Here is a 16,452-nt window from a genome sequence, read left to right as displayed (position 1 = left end):
GGGAAAGGCAGCAGGAGAGGGGGACAAGGGACCTGCTTCAGCAGAGAGGGACCTCTCTCTCAGCAGAGAGCCCAATGCAGGGCTCGAACTCACGACCTGAGCCCAAGTTGGATGCTTAACCGACTGAAGCACCCAGGCACCCCAGGAAAGAGGGTAATCCAGAATACTAAGGACACATTTGTCCAAATACTTGAATCATTAAGAGAAATTTTGCTTTCTAGTTTTTCTCTAATTAAAAACGCCAACAGGCCAGTTTCTTTAAATTACAAATTGTGCCAAAACTCAAATATTAAATTCTATGATATCAAAGTAAAGGGATTGAGTTTTCACAGCATGGAAAATACAGACATTTTACACATTATCATATACTTGAGAGGCATGTGGATGCTAGGAGCTTAATCACACACACAAAAAACCAGTTATGCATATCATTTTCCCAATAAACACTCAAGTTATAAATGATATGAAACCAAAAAAGTAATTAAAATGTAAACTAATCATCAAAGAAAAACAGGAAAATAATTAAGGGAAAAAAAAGAAACACAAACTTACCAGTTTAATTGCCACATATTCATTTGTATATAAATTTTTCCCTTGAAAAAGAAAGAAGAAAGGTCAGATTGTATCAATAACTGATTTTTAAAGGTACATTATGTAAAACTCTACTCTGGGTGAAAAAAGAAAGCACTAACACATTTAAATGAAGCAAAGGTTTTTGCTCCAGAGATCGAAGCAATGACAAGGAAATCTTAAATTGATCCACCCAAGGACATATTTAGCATTTCACCTGGATTCAGAGTAGAAAGTGATACTTAAATAAGGTAGCCCACTTACAAAAATAAGAAGATTCTTATTTTGATGCAATATTGCACACAACTCAGAAAGTAAATCAATAGTCAAACACATGCTGAAAATACATTTAAAAACCAGAACTCCTATATGAAAACAGGAATACAAAATTCCTTTCCCAATCACTGCCTCATTTTAAATCCTTCATTATTAAAAATAAATAAATAAATAAATAAATAAATAAATCCTTCGTTATTATGGTATGTAATCTCATTAGAGCTCATATGCCATCTAGTAAATATATTATACACACAGGAAACTCTGGAATATATTAATAATGAAATAAAGTAAGAAACATATTATTTAATAATTGGCTCTGACAAACTAGCTAATGACTTTGAGGGGGAAATGGGTTTATTAGCACCCTACCTTATACCCATATTAAATGCTGAACATTTAAAAACTTAGATATAAACCATAAAACAAGAAAAAATGCTTACCACCCAATATATGAAAGTTTTTATGGGCATTTTAAAAGGTGGGAAAAGGTAAAAAGAAGATTTTATACAGACTGGAAACCATAAAATATATTAAGCGTCTCTATCTGTATATTGAAAAACATTTACCATATACAAAGAATAGGTAACTGACAAACCAAAATAAAAACTCAGTATCTATAACATGTAAAGAATTCAAATGAACTACAGTAATCTTTGGCATTGCCAATGGAAAATAATCTAGAAAATTCCATTGGGTCAGTCAGCATCTGTAGCCCAAGTGAAGTAGTACAGAAAAGTTTAGAAGCAATAAGTATACAAAGACAATCTAATACCTAAATTAAAGTGTTTCTTCACAAGCACAGGAAAAAAAACAAAAATAGCATGTGATTTCTGAATTTCCAGTATTTTTTCAATAGGCATTCATTATTTTTATAATGAGAAAAACAGAAAAACGATTAAGTGTTTTTGTTTTGTTTTTTTAACTGTGACAGTAACTGGCCCTGGTCACAGTGGCTGCTGAACAAAGAATGAGCAACTTTGACACATGGGATTTTCTAACATAATACCCCTAACTTCCTTTTCTACAGCAGCTAATGAACGGCAGTAAAACTTGTAGGCAAAATTTCAGTCTCTGATAGGTCGCCGCCATTATACAGTAGTGTCTGTTCATCCAAATACCGTACTCCTTTTTTGAATCTCGTCCCTATTTTATAAGAATGAATGAGGAAAAAAGAGAGATTAAAAAAAAACAAGCATTCGTACTAACACTTAATAGATAGGTCTCATAACCTATGACAGTTGGCACAGAGATGGAACTCAACAGGAGTGCCAAATGTGGTGAACGTTTAGCAATATAAATATATTACAAATACAAATATATTTGTATATATTGTATATATAAAAATGTATTATAAATGATAAGTATATTTATTATACTATATATATTTGTATGTATTATTTAAATATACATAATATATATATTAAATAGCTCATGAATATAAATTGCCGATCCCGTAAATATGAAACCAATCATACCAGAAACCTATCATATTTTTAGTCAATTAGTTCAACATTTAGATGTGCCTTCATGTATACTTTCAAGAATATACTATACATGAAATTTCAGACATGCACTAGTAGGCAGAGAGTGAATACTTTAATGATATGGTGAGGAACTTTATCTTGAGGAACTGTGTCTCACAAAGGAATAATTCCATTTTGAGTTCAAAGACAGAATTTGTATTTCCTCAAGACATTATTATCTTTTCCTAACTATATGATGTTTAGTCACAGGTACAGAGGGAAAATTATTCACAGGACAAGAAGTTAAGTTATATATAGATTCCACAGAACCAAAATATACCAATTCATCTAAAAGTACTGCTTTTATTGGCATTTACATTCAAATGTCTTTTAGGTCATGGTACAAAGCACTTAATCCTTAAAGCATGATCCTTTTTTTGAACATTACAGATTTTGTTGAACTTCGAGGATTATATTTTTAGACATGAACAATGGTTAAACAATACATTTTTGTTACATCCCCATCACCTAACATAGGCATAGGCTCACACACTTGGCTTCTAATCAGTGTTTGTTGTTTCGGGCATGAACAAATGACCTGCTTGTAGGTATGTGTTTGTGTGTATTACATGTGTGACAGGGAGGGAATGTATGTATAAGGGGAATCCAGTTACGACAAGGCGCCAAGCAAAGTAGTTCCAATTAACTGATTGGAACTACTATTTTAATCCAATTTCAAAGGTCACTTCCAGGAGAGCTTTCTGCTCTACTGAACTTGAAAAGATGGTTTTACCAATTTTGAGTATTTGGGTGGTAATTATCATAGAAAACCCTGTTCTACAAAAACTACGTATCTGTTTATAGCAGGAACTATTAGTTACCCACCAGTATCCATGCCCTCCATTCTATAATAATAGAACCAGTCCATTTTAAAATGGCTGTCCAGCTAGAGATTACATTTCCAGCCTCTCTTTCAGCCTGGTGTGACCATGTGATTAAGTTCTGGGTATGAGGGGACATAGGTCTGTCACTCCTCACTTCCAAAAATGAGTGTTTTTGACATTCTGATCCTTCTTCTTCCTCTTGCTAGCTGGCTGGCTGGCAGATGACAAAGACAGGAGCAATCACCTTGCACACAGAGACTGAATCCATATACTGAGGGCGCAGAGGCGTCCTGACCGCCATGATGCCGTTTCGGCTTCCAAATCTCTGATCAAGCAGACCCCACAAAGCCTGGGCCCTGGCCTGAATAAGGCTGGCAAGTTTCCTTCCTTGCTGACCCACAGTGAGAACATGGTGGCTGAAGTGGATGAGGTGAAGTCCACGATCAAATTCCACATGAAGTTGCTTTGCCTGGCAGTGGCCATTGGCCACGTGAACATGACAGATGATGAGCTTGTACACAACATCCACTTAACTGTCAATTTCCTGGTGTCATTGCTAAAGAAGAATTGGCAGATTGTCCAGCTTTATACGTCAAGAGCACCATGGGCAAGCCCCAATGCCTGTACTAAGGTGCAGCTTAATAAACCCTAGTGCTACCATTAAAAAAAAAAAAAAAAAAAAAAAGGCCCCAAGGGCTCTCCCTCTGGTGTTACGTGAAACAAAAACCAAAAACCAAAAGCAAAAAAACCTATTTTGCTTAACACTCTATATTCTAGGATCTCTTAGAGTATCACCGTCTGTTACTGATTAGTACATTTTTCAATTAAGTTTTATAATACACTACAGTTAGTAACAGTAAAAAATCAGTAAGCATAAAAAAATGATGAATGCACTCAAATCTGCATATTTGATATAGAATGTAGGGCCTGCAAAATTTTCAAAACAACTCTTAAATAAAAACCAACAAGAACTGTGAACTATACATAAAAAAGAAGACAAAAATAAGAAAAGTTATTGAAACTCCTGTCATATACCTAATGATGTCAAAAACTAGAGCCGCTTATTTCACATTCACATGGTATCTCATCCAGCAATTTATAGCACCCTTTTTTGTGTTCTTTTAGGTGACAGTCAGTCAGTTGCAACCTCAAGAGGGGACATAGCAGAGGCTCAGGAAAACAAAGTTTATTATGCTCAGAGGTCCTAGAGGAGAAGGATCCTATTTTGGTCAAGTGGTGGAAGACAGAAACAAGGGAGGAGAAGCTCAGGCCAAAGCCTTTATTGGAGTTTCTACAGAAAACCAAGGCAAGGCAGGGCAAACAGTTTAGGATTAAGTAGTCTGAGTAATTCTGGTGGTCTTTGGGCTATAGGAGGGGTCTCTTGTTGTCTTGTACCTCGTCATGGGATGATTAATGAAGTAGAAGCCAGCCTGCTGGAATATACAGGCCAGGCAAAGGAGGTATGGCTCCAGATTGGTTACTCTGCAGATCAGAGGCATGCTCCCAGCTGAATCCTTTGCTGTCTCTAAGAATTGGCTAGCCCCAGCAGGAGTAGTCTCTCTCCAGTCAGAAAGATTTTTTTTTAAGAGGTCAAAATATAATACACAAAAAAACAAATAAATACAATAAAACACTATATTTTAGCTAGCTATGTTTGTTCTCATTCAGTACCTATCAAAAACATTTCCAGGGGCGCCTGGGTGGCTCAGTCAGTTGAGCATCCAACTTCGGCTCAGGTCATGGTCTCGCGGTTTGTGGGTTTGAGCCCCGCGTCGGGCTCTTTGCTGACAGCTCAGAGCCTGGAGCCTGCTTCGGATTCTGTGTCTCCCTCTCTCTCTGCCCCTCCCCTGCTCGCTCTCTCTCTCTCTCTCTCAAAAAAAAAAAAAACAAAAAAACAAAAAAAAAACAAAAAAAACGCCTTAAAATTTTTAAAAAGAAACTTTCTAGGGGTTTTTGATGATTGTCTAAGCTAGAAACGGATCAGAAACGCACAGAATGCAAGCCTTACCACCATACATATAAAGATAAAACAAAAACACATTGAACATTTCACTTACAAATAAAAATGTACTCTCAATTACTTAAATTTGATTTTAGATTATTTGCAATGTTTACCTATTTTTTTTTTTAAATCTCAAGGCCAAAGTTTTATGCCACTTTTTTTTTTTTTTAAATCATTACTTGTATGAGTAGTTTCAACAGTGCTTAATACTGTCTCCTCCTGGGGCATTTAAAAATGGCTGGGGGGGGGGGGGCGCGCCTGGGTGGCTCAGTCAGTTAAGCGGCCGACTTCGGCTCAGGTCATGACCTCACAGTGCGTGAGTTCAAGCCCCGTGTCGGGCTCTGTGCTGACAGCTCAGAGCCTGGAGCCTGTTTCAGATTCTGTGTCTCCCTCTCTCTGACCCTCCCCCGTTCATGCTCTGTCTCTCTCTGTCTCAAAAATAAGTAAACGTTTAAAAAAAAAAAAAATTTTTAAATGGCTGGGGGAAGGCATTTGGGGTTGTGCATGGAGTTACAACTTTTATTTAGTGCCCAAGAAGTCAGAAGTTGTAAACAACATGAATATCTGGGAAAGTCCTCTCTGAAAAAAGAACTGCCTAGCCTAAAGTGCCAACAGCATCTGTGTTGAAAATTCCTTACCTATAACACATATACCTTATATTCTTTCTCACCCAACACTAATCACAAAAATTTTAGTGCCAGGAATCAAATACACAAGATGTGTCTTTAATGTAGTTTTAAAGCAAGCACTTTAAGAATCCAAACCAGGTTTCAACATCAGCATGTTTATCCAGGTATACAAACCATGTTTCAACAATTGTTTTTATAGAAAGAAATTATTTGGGGCCTTTAAAAAAGGAGTAAAATGCCACTTTATTTAGTGTCCTGTCAGTAAGAAGGAATAAAATTAATAAATTAGCTAAGTATAGGTGTTATCTATTTTATAAATATGCATAAAACACAAAAATAGAGTATAGAGAACACATTTAAATAAATCAATTTATACAAATATACAACAAATAACCCTAGACAGATACAGAGATTCAGATAGGTAAGTAGATGACAAATGGATGGGTGGATGGACAGACTAATCATCTTATTCCTGTTTCCAATTATTCACACACCACAAAGGGGTATTTTACTGCTTTTTCACTGTATGCAGCATATATAGTTTCAATATAAGGTACACATAGTTTCTCATATTACCCCAGTTAAAAGGGCCAGCTAGAATTGTTCTGTGTGTTTATACACACACAGACGTGCATACATACACACAGATGTGTTCGTAAACATATACGTATTTATTTTGAAATAAATTATATGTAATCACTTTTAAATAAAAATGGCCAAAGCACTATAGTAATAACAGTCAGATCCCAAAGAGAGATAGGGTACACACATACATATAAAATAATGTGCACCTGTAAAACTACTTCATATATATATATATATATATATATAAATACACTACAATAGGCCATATTTTTTATTTTAAAACAGAACAAGTATTTTAATATCTTTTAAGCATGCAGGTCAATGCTTTCCTAAAATATGCAGGTATACTGATGGTCCTTTTACATGATCGTCTGAATTTTATCTTCACAACCAACTAAGAAGGAGCAATAATTCCATTTTTTTAAGTTTATTTATTTTTGAGAGAGAGAGAGAGTACATGTATGTGCATGCTCGAGTGGGGGAGGGGCACAGAGAGAGGGAGAGAGAGAGAATCCCAAGCAGGCTCCTTGCTGTCAGCATAAAGTCGGATGCAAGCTCAATCTTACAAACCATGAGATCATGACGTAAGCAGAAATCAAGAGTGGCATGCTTAAGTGACGAAGCCACACAGGTGCCCCTTTTTGTTTAAGTTTATTTATTTATGTTTGGGGGGGTGGGCAGAGAGAGGAGGAGAGAATCCCAAGCAGGAAGAATTCCATTTTCAAGTTGAGGAATTTGATGCCTCAAGTGGTTAAATGACTTATGTTTTCCATAATAGCAAGAACAATTTTTCTATTTTTCCAGTATTATCAGTGCCTAGTCATGCTTCATACATGATGGACAGGCAACACGCTTTGAATAGATGGATAAATGGAGCTCAGAGTTAGTAAGTAAATAACCTAGATTTTCTAATTCCAAAATCAGAAACAGTCAAGAATTTTAAAATATCTAGCTCAATCTCCTAAAAAGTAAACTGTGAAACATTCACCCTTCCAAACATTTGAGTCCCTACTAAAATGCAAGAGTCTGCCAAACACGTCAATCACAGCTATTTACAAAGTATGTCATTGGCTTTTACTGGCTTGCTTCATTCAAAGATTTAATGTGCCTTAACAACACAAAGTAGTATAAAAATGAAGGGTGACCTACAAATTCAGGTGTTTTACAAGATGAAGAGAACTAATCGAATAGATAAACACACAATTGGATTTATTTCTTCTAAGTGGGATTGCATCTAAGGAAAATTGTGAAGCCAAGTTTTTCCTTTTTCCTTCTCAAGTTTGCATTCTCAGTGGTCCACTGACCACAGCCTCAGGGTACCTCAATATTGACGCCCATATAACCATGCTACCCTCTTCTTATTTCTCTTCACTCAAGAAAGCCACATCTCTACTGTTGTAGGAGTTAAAAACCTAGATTTTAGTCCCAACTATGTCATTAAATTGCTGTGTAACATCTGGCAGATAACTTTCCCTCACCGAGTTTCAATTGCCTTTAATGTAGAGTTAGGAGATTTAATTAGACCAATGTTTACCAAACCTGCCTGATTAGAAAAAATAAACTGAATCAGCACCTTGTGTGCCTTATTAAGAATATAGATTTCTTCGTGCCACTCTGGATATATGTAAATTTCACTGTTTTGGGGGGTTTTTTTTGGCAGTTTCAGTATATTACCTTGACTTTAAGCCATACATATCCTCCTGAAGTGATCAGTTAACTAAATGTTTTCAAATCTGAAAAAGTAGCCTAAACATCATTCTTAAAAATACACAGCAAATGGCACCTTATGGGGTGTTTTTTATCAGCTTGTCGGGGCTTGAAATTTACTTTCTTTTTACTCATATTCCAGATGGGTGATCTCAAGTAAATACACATTCTTATAGTAGGGAATTCCTTACAAACAAAAATACAAGTACATAAGAAATTTCCAATATTTATGTTCTTTAAAATTACCACAGGTAAACAACTAAACAGTAACTAAACGATTTTCATTAGAAAGTACTTTTAGCTTTTAAAAAAACGCTTCAAACATAATGGAATAAACAAAATAGTCTTACCTAATCGTAATTCTCCAAAATTGCCACATCCAATTTTTTTTCCAACTCTAAAGTTAGGTCCAACCATTAAAACTCCAGAAGATGAAGACCCAGTTCCTCGAGTATTGTGTCCCGACCGACCACTAGGTCGTGCCATTCTATCATCTGATTTGTCCTTGTCTTTCTTTTTATTATCCATATCAAGTTTGCGGTACTCCACTTTGAATTCTTTAATCAAGACAAGCACACTGAAATAGGGTATTGTGAGAATAGGTACATCACTAGGTTAACTGTACCAGGTGGGTAATTGTTAACATTCAAATTGCAGTAGGTAGTCTGTTAACTGGCGCGTGTTCATCCCATTCGTAAAATTTTTCTCAGTTGTCCTTTCAGCAAAACATGTCTTCCAAATTATCCTTTCAACGATGTAAGCTGATATTGATAGAGAGCTAAAATATTAAGAAAAGAAAATTGGTCAACTTAGAGAATTAAAAGAATGTGTTCTGGGGAAATTAATAACATTAAGTTTAGGCAATGGATTATTGCAATTTATGGATTCCCACTTAAATCAAACCACAGGAGACTTAAAGTGGCCATTACTATCTGTCCTATACTTTAATACCAAAGAGATCACAAAACCAAAGAAAAAGTATTAAAAATTAAAAATGTAATAAAAATGTACTATTTCATAAGCTAATATAATACATTCACTAACTTAAGACCTCCCAACTTAAAATCATTTCAATTCTTACCAGCAAGGCAATATAAGATTTTCCATTTAAAAGCAGAAAAAGAGAATACATTTTGCAAATGAGTGAAAGACTTTACTTAAAATGTCCTCCCACATGTCCATACACAATAATTCTCAAGTTCTTTCTGAATACACATTCTCATTTGATCTTCATTATTTCAAATATTTATTACCCATTACCTATATACAGAAATGTACTTCAGAAGTGGTAGTACGAAGAATATTCTTGCCACCCATCACAGGAAACTGATACTGAAATAACTGATACTGAAACTATGTCCTACTGTAAATAACTGTAAAAGTGGATAAAACTTAGGAAACTTCTTTTTCAGACACTGGATAATAGGCACTGTGGTCTGTGATATCTGAGAAGAAGGAAATGCATAACGTCAGTCCCACCTTTACCCAAGCTCTCTAGCCAGAAATAATTTTGTGACTACAGCACGAACAGGTGAAACACAGATAGTACAAAGCGATCACAGATCAGAGTCACTGCTGAAGCAAGTGAAATTTGCAGGACATGGTAAACAAAGTGAGGCAGTGGTACAGTGCTGGGGGGTAGGTAGTGGTAGGGCAAAAAACTAGACTACACATATGGGTGGCGATATTCTGGAATATCTAGTAGATCATGGCTACTATGGGGTTAAATGAATAATGGACATACTAAAGGCTGCACAGTGCTGGGAGAGCTTTAAGTTCCTATGTAGTCATGATGGAGAAATCTCAGTAATGTCCCAGGAACTGAGCTGACCCACCACAAAGGCCAGGTCTTAAGAGTAAGGTCCATACCTTAGAATCAAAACTACCCTAGACTGGCCCAACTAAAGCCTAAAACCAAGCCTAGACAGGATTAAGAATAATCCAATTAAATTAACTCCATTCCAGAAACTCAACAAACTTAAAGAGACGAAAGACCCGGACTCTTAACAAAGTTGAAATCAAATGTCTAGCACACAGTTAAAAATTACCAGAGATGCAAATAAACAGATTTCCTGCACAGTCAGGAAACCAAGCTGTCAAAGGAATGAGACTCCAAGGTGACTGATACTGAAATTAGAAAAGAGGTCTTCAAAACTACTAAATAGCCATTAAAGTTCTATTACATTAAAAAAAAAAAAAAAAAAAAAAGAGAGAGAGAGAATGGGGCAGAAAAAAAAAAAAAATTAATAAATAATGGTTGAAATTGTCCCAAGTTCCATGAAAAACATTAACCTACAAATTGAGGAAATGTGGAAATTTCAAAAGGTATCAAGAGCACTAGAAATCAGAAATGCATGGTATTCATTTCCTTAAAAAATACTGTTTGAAGCACAAATAATTTTTCAGGGTCATTTATAACAAAAATGGAAGTAAAATATATGGAAACACACATTGGGGGATGGTATATGAAATTACATTATTTTCAGATTGTTATATTGGTGAAGAATAATGTGGTTCAATATTAAGTAGCTACATATATATATATGTATAAAGAACACATATACATATAACATATATATATTTATTTTAACACTTAGACCACATATAAAAATAAATTACAATATTGGTGAGGAATAATGTGGTTCAATATTAAGTAGATATGTATTCTAACACTTAGACCACATATAAAAATAAATTACGATAGGAATAGCCAAAAAGCTAAGACAAAATATAAAAATAGTAAACAACATTTCATTAAAACAAAAGAGAAACAAGATAGAGGACAAATTAACAGCAAGACGCTAGACTTATAAATATACATAAAATGAAAATGGACCATTTTCTCAAAAGTCAAAAATAGTCAGACAATATAAAAAAGCAACAGCCAACTCTATGCATCTCTAAAAACAACTTCAAATACAAAGACACAAAGAAACTGAAAGTAAAAGAAGAGAGAAAGATATACTATGCAAACAGCAAGTATAAGAAAGCTTGAGAGGCTATATAATATTATCATACAAAGTAAATATCAAAACAAAAGAATATCTCCAAAGACGTAGAAGTCCATTTCATAATACAAAAATATTAAACAGAATGACATAAAAGTCATAAATATGTATGAGCAAATTAAACTAAAAACTAAAATTAACAAAACTAAAACTAAAAAAACTAAAGGGAAAAGACAATGATAGTTGAAAATGTTAACAATGTAGTTTCAGTAAATGATGAAGCAGAAGACAAAAATATTAGGATGTATACTGATAGAGTAGATCAAAATATTACCATCAATGACCCTGTACTATTTACAAAATACAACATCCAAAAACTGCAGAATACTATTTCCTTTAAACATTCACCAAGAAAGATCATATGCAGTACCATAATTTAAGTGTCATATAACTAAAATATTATAGAGCATATTCTCTCATCAAAACAGAATTAGGGCACCTGGGTGGCTCAGGCAGTTGAACATCCAACTCTTGGTTTTGGCTCAGGTCGTGATCTCACAGTTCGTGGGATGAAGCCCCAGGTCAGGCTCTGCGCTGACAGTGCAGGCTCTGACAGAGCAGAGCCTGTTTGGATATTCATTTTCATTCTCTCTCTCTCTCTCTCTCTCTCTCTGTCTCCCTGCCCCTCTCCCACTTGTGTTCTCTCTCTCTCTCTCTCAAAATAAATAAATAAACATTTAAAAAAAAAAACAGAAGTAAATAAGGAGTCAAAAACTATATATCTAGAAAATCCACAAATACTTGAAAACTAAATACACTTAAATAATTCATAAGGTGAAAAACAAGTCACATGAGAAATCAGAAAAAAACTAAATGTAATAATGAAACATTAAATTTTATAAGCTGCAAATAGATCAATGCTTAGAACAAAATTAGAAGCTTTAAATGCCTACATTAGAAAAGAAGTTTTTAGGCAGTGATCTAGGTTTTCTTCTTAAAAAGCTAGAGAAGAGCAAAATAGAAATACTTGAACAAGTACTTTAATAGAGCTATTGTTAATATCCCATGGACGTGTACGTAAATATAGTTTCAATGAATGAACACAGGAATTCTCAGCAGATAAATGACAAAATATCAAACAAAAAAATGCAAACTCAAAGACTCATATCTGAAATGAAAAACTAACTTCAATGGATGCACTTAAGAGTAAATTGCATAAAGCAGAACCAAGTGTCAATGAACCTGAAAGGAGATCCAAAGAAATTATCCAGGGAGCAAAATCAATAAAATAGAAAATAAATAATAGAGAAAGTAAATAAAGCCAAAAAATTCATTCTCTGAAAATGGTCAATAAAAGTGACCTAGAAAATTTCCTCCTAGAAAAAAGGACCAAAAATAAAAAGAGAAAATCCACAAAAAACAAAAAACAAGAATGAAAGAAGGAATATCACTGAAGAACTTATAGATTTTAAAAGGATAAAGGATAATTATGAGCGACTTTATGCCAATTAATTTGGTAAGTCAAATAAAATGGACAAATTTCTTGAAAAATCCAACATATGGTTACAAGATGAAACAGAAAATATCAACAGCTCTGTATATATATATTTTTTTTAATGTTTATTTATTTTTGACAGAGAGAGAGAGAGACACAGAGCATGAGTGGGGGAGGGGCAGAGAGAGAGGGAGACACAGACTCCTAAGCAGGCTCCAAGCTCTGAGCTGTCAGCACAGAGCCAGACGCGGGGCTCGAACTCACAGACCACGAGATCATGGCCTGAGCGGAAGTCGGATGCTCAACTGCCTGAGCCACCCAGGCGCCCCAAGCTCTGTATATATTTTAAATTTTTAATTTTTTTAGAAAAACCTCTCAGATATTCGAGTGATGATTCTAGTTATATGAAGTTCTAGAATCGGCAAAAATGAGTTGTGGTGACAGAAATCACATCAGTGTTGCCTAGGGTGTTAGGAAGTCTGGTTGAAAAGTAACATGAGGGAACCTTTTGGGGAAAGGAAATGTACACTGTAACTGAGAGGATTACAAAGGTGAATACATTTGTATTCAAAGGAGTATTCAAAGGAGTTTACATTTGTAAACTCATCAAACTATACTTAAAACCTCTGCATCATATTATATGTCAGGAACACTTCAAAGTATGACTTTTATTTATTTTTTAAATGTGACTTTGAGAAATAACCCACATCCAAAACAATTAATGCGTTAGCTGAAAGTATGTTTTCTCCCTACTATAACATTATCATAAAAGTTATCTTAAAATGTTTTTTTTAAAGCTAAGGAACATATCAGTATTTTATTTTAGAAGTTTTAAAGGGCCCTTCTATACTTCTATTACTTCTAGAAGTAATTTTCCTCTTATAATTTTTCATGTTATTTTCAATACATGTAGCTTTTTGTTTATATTTAATCAAACACCCAAAACACATTCAATGTATAACAGGAATTCAAATAATAAAGTAAAAATACCCCTTGGGATACCCATACCCCTTGTCCTTCGTCTCCTTTACCTACCCAGAAGTAATAACCATTAATTACCTTCAGTTTGGTATGTATGCTTTTTTTGTAATGCCTTTTTTATAATACATGCATAGCCTCACAAAATGCACTATTTCTCGGTCTGCTGTTTGTTTTACAGAAGTCCTTGTGAAACCTCTAAAGAACCAAACCTGCCTGCATTTGAAAGTGTTTCATACATTAAAGGGCTATTATTGCCCTTTCTCCTTCGTACCCCTCTACCAGACATGGACCAGGGAGGAGCAAACCAGCATAATGAATGGGGGGAACAAAGAGTCATGAGACAAACCCAAATCCCTTCCCCAAAGTTCTGGAGCCAAGGGCCAAACCTGAAAGAGGGACGTGGGGAGACAGTGGTAGAAATAAGCAACCTATCAGCTTAAAACTGAACTTCAAAATTGCAACAGGTACTTTTAATACCTGAAAATAAGTCCACTGCTAAACGTGAACTTATTCTTATAAACATGTGACAAGGAAGCAATAGAAACTCACTGAGACGCCATCTATGAGTGGCAAAGGGGGAATAATCGAAGTAGATATATGATAATACTGGTTAGTGAGAAATGAAGCTGTTTCCTGTTTTACTCCATCCAGGTCACCACATTCAGGAAACTTCATAAACCTGTAATAATAGATTTCTTAGTCTTTAAAATATTTTTAACAAATTAGATTTTTTGTTAGAATATTCTCTTACTAAGGATCTCAAACAGTGCTAGTACTCTCCCCTATTATAGCAACTGTCTAACAGTGTTAGAATTGCCTACAACTGTGGCTATTCGCTAGAGCCACAAATTCCAGCCTGCGGACTAAATGTAGCCTGCTGCTTGTTTTGAACAGCCTGCAGACTCAGAATGGTCTTTACATTTTTCCATGGCTGGGGGAAAAAATTAAAAGAGTGATCATATTTTGTGACACATGAAAATTATATGACATTCAAACTGTATTGTTCACAAATAAATTGTGTTACGGATGAATCCACGTTTCTTTGTTTACATATCTCCACCGCTGTTTCATGCTACAAGAGCTGAGTAGTTACGAGAGACCATATGTGGCACTCTTACCCTTTCCCACTGCTGCACAACGCAGCACAAACCACAAACTGCTGGGACTGTCACGCTTCTAAAGCACAGTGGAGTGAGGACTGTGTATTTCAAATGAGACGGCAAAGCAATGTGTTTATTTTAGCACTCTACTGGAGAATACGGTACACTTGGATGTGATCAAAACTACTAGCTTTCTACTGCACTATAACAAATTACCAAAAACTCAATGGCTTACAGCAATACACACTTATTAGTTCACAGTTTCTGTGGATCACAAGTCTGGGCACAGCTCAACCGAGTCATTTGCTCAGGGTTTCACAGGCTTCATTCAAGGTATCAGCTAGGCTGCATTTGTATCTGGAGGCTGACGTAGGAAAGATTTCTCTTCCAAACCCCTACAGATTACGGGCAGAATTCACATCCTCGCCATGGATAAGTAAGGGCCCGTGCTTTTTGCTGGCTCCCAGATGGAGGATACCCTCAGGTCCTACACAGTATACCTACAGGTGCCAGAAGCTATCTACAGTTCATTGCCACATGGGTTTCTCCAACATAGCCACTTACTTCTTTGAGTCCCCAAAAAGAATCTCGAGCTCCAATTTTCTATGTAAGGTCAAATAACCTTCCCTCATACCTAAGTCCCAATCTTTGTACCCTGCTCCAATATGCCAGTTCTCCCAGGTCTTGGGAATCCTTGCTATATCCTTCTAGACCTCTTTGATGCTACCTGCCTACGGAGGATTAGAAAAAAGAAGTCTTGGAACACCGACTAGTTGTGAAGGCTTGGGCAAGGCTTCATCTATGCTTCTCTTATTAACTATAAAATTGAATTACACCAGGAGACTTCTAAGGATACTCTTACATTATGTGCAATATTTTAACTGCCTGTTGAATTTGATGACAAGTACTCTTCTATGTAACTTTGTGATCTCTGAACCTAGCACACCACTGGGCATGTAGGACAGTCAAGAGATAGCGCATATTAATAAATGAATTCTTCCTGTCTCTAAACATTTCCAGGTTTCAGTTGCACGATTCCAACTTAGAGCCCTCCCAGTTACATATCAGCAGGCTCCCTAACATCAGGCTCTTCGTTCATCTGAAACACCTCAGTGAACCTCATTCTCGTATGCCAGTCAGTGTGCTACCAGAGCTCCCAAGGATCTCCTGGATGAGAGGGCACTCCCTCGCCTGAAGTACTCTGTTAACACTGTCTGCATTTCTGCTTTCCATACTGACTCATCCTAGCACCAGAGACAAATCGGTTCTGAAAAGTGAAGATATTTTTTCAGCTATAACACCAGTAGACCATGAGTCACAAATCCAAATGTCCAAATGAGTAAGGCAGATAATATACATGGGTGAATCAAGCAGAGAATAAGACAAGAAGAAATACTGAGGACTAGAGCAAACTGGAAAGCATATCCCCATTCCAAAGGGGCAGCTATTACTCAGCTGTAAACAACTGCTGCCATTCAGGAAGCTAGATGTTCCAATTTTTCCAGAAAATCCAGAAGCCAATATTTTTATGTAAAATTTCTATCGTTGCTATTTGCTGAGCACTTACTATGCTAAGTACTTTAAATAGATGAGCCCATCAATTCTCAAAACTGTAAGTAGGATTACAATGAACCCCTACTTTTACCAAGAAGGAAACAAACATGTAAAGAAATCGCACCACCATGACCAGCATCAACAAGTCTGTATGTGCGTGGTATAGCTAGAACATGATGAACAAAAAGTAGAATTCCTGAGTTCATGTTATTATCCACTTTACCTCCTAGTGTATAGCCGGTACCTTTCTATCTG

At 35.8% G+C, this 16,452-nt stretch overlaps 1 protein-coding gene across 6 annotated transcripts in view; it reads right to left on the bottom strand.

The window, feature by feature from the left end:
• Positions 1 to 16,452, bottom strand: part of CSNK1G3 (casein kinase 1 gamma 3) — a 103,123-nt gene that overhangs the window by 64,049 nt on the left and 22,622 nt on the right. For all 6 annotated transcript variants that reach the window (XM_042982865.1, XM_042982874.1, XM_042982881.1 and 3 more), the window contains exons 2-3: positions 8,470 to 8,897; positions 553 to 593 (exon numbers count right to left, since the gene is read on the bottom strand). In XM_042982865.1, the coding sequence (XP_042838799.1) occupies positions 553 to 593; positions 8,470 to 8,647 (219 nt within the window). In that variant the 5' untranslated portion in view covers positions 8,648 to 8,897. The remainder of the gene's footprint in view (positions 1 to 552; positions 594 to 8,469; positions 8,898 to 16,452) is intronic.

The sequence above is a fragment of the Panthera tigris genome, chromosome A1 (genome assembly GCF_018350195.1).
Source record: "Panthera tigris isolate Pti1 chromosome A1, P.tigris_Pti1_mat1.1, whole genome shotgun sequence".
NCBI classification, from domain to species: Eukaryota; Metazoa; Chordata; class Mammalia; order Carnivora; family Felidae; genus Panthera; species Panthera tigris.
Note: the sequence above shows the minus strand (reverse complement) of the source record. Positions and strands in the feature narration are given on the sequence as shown.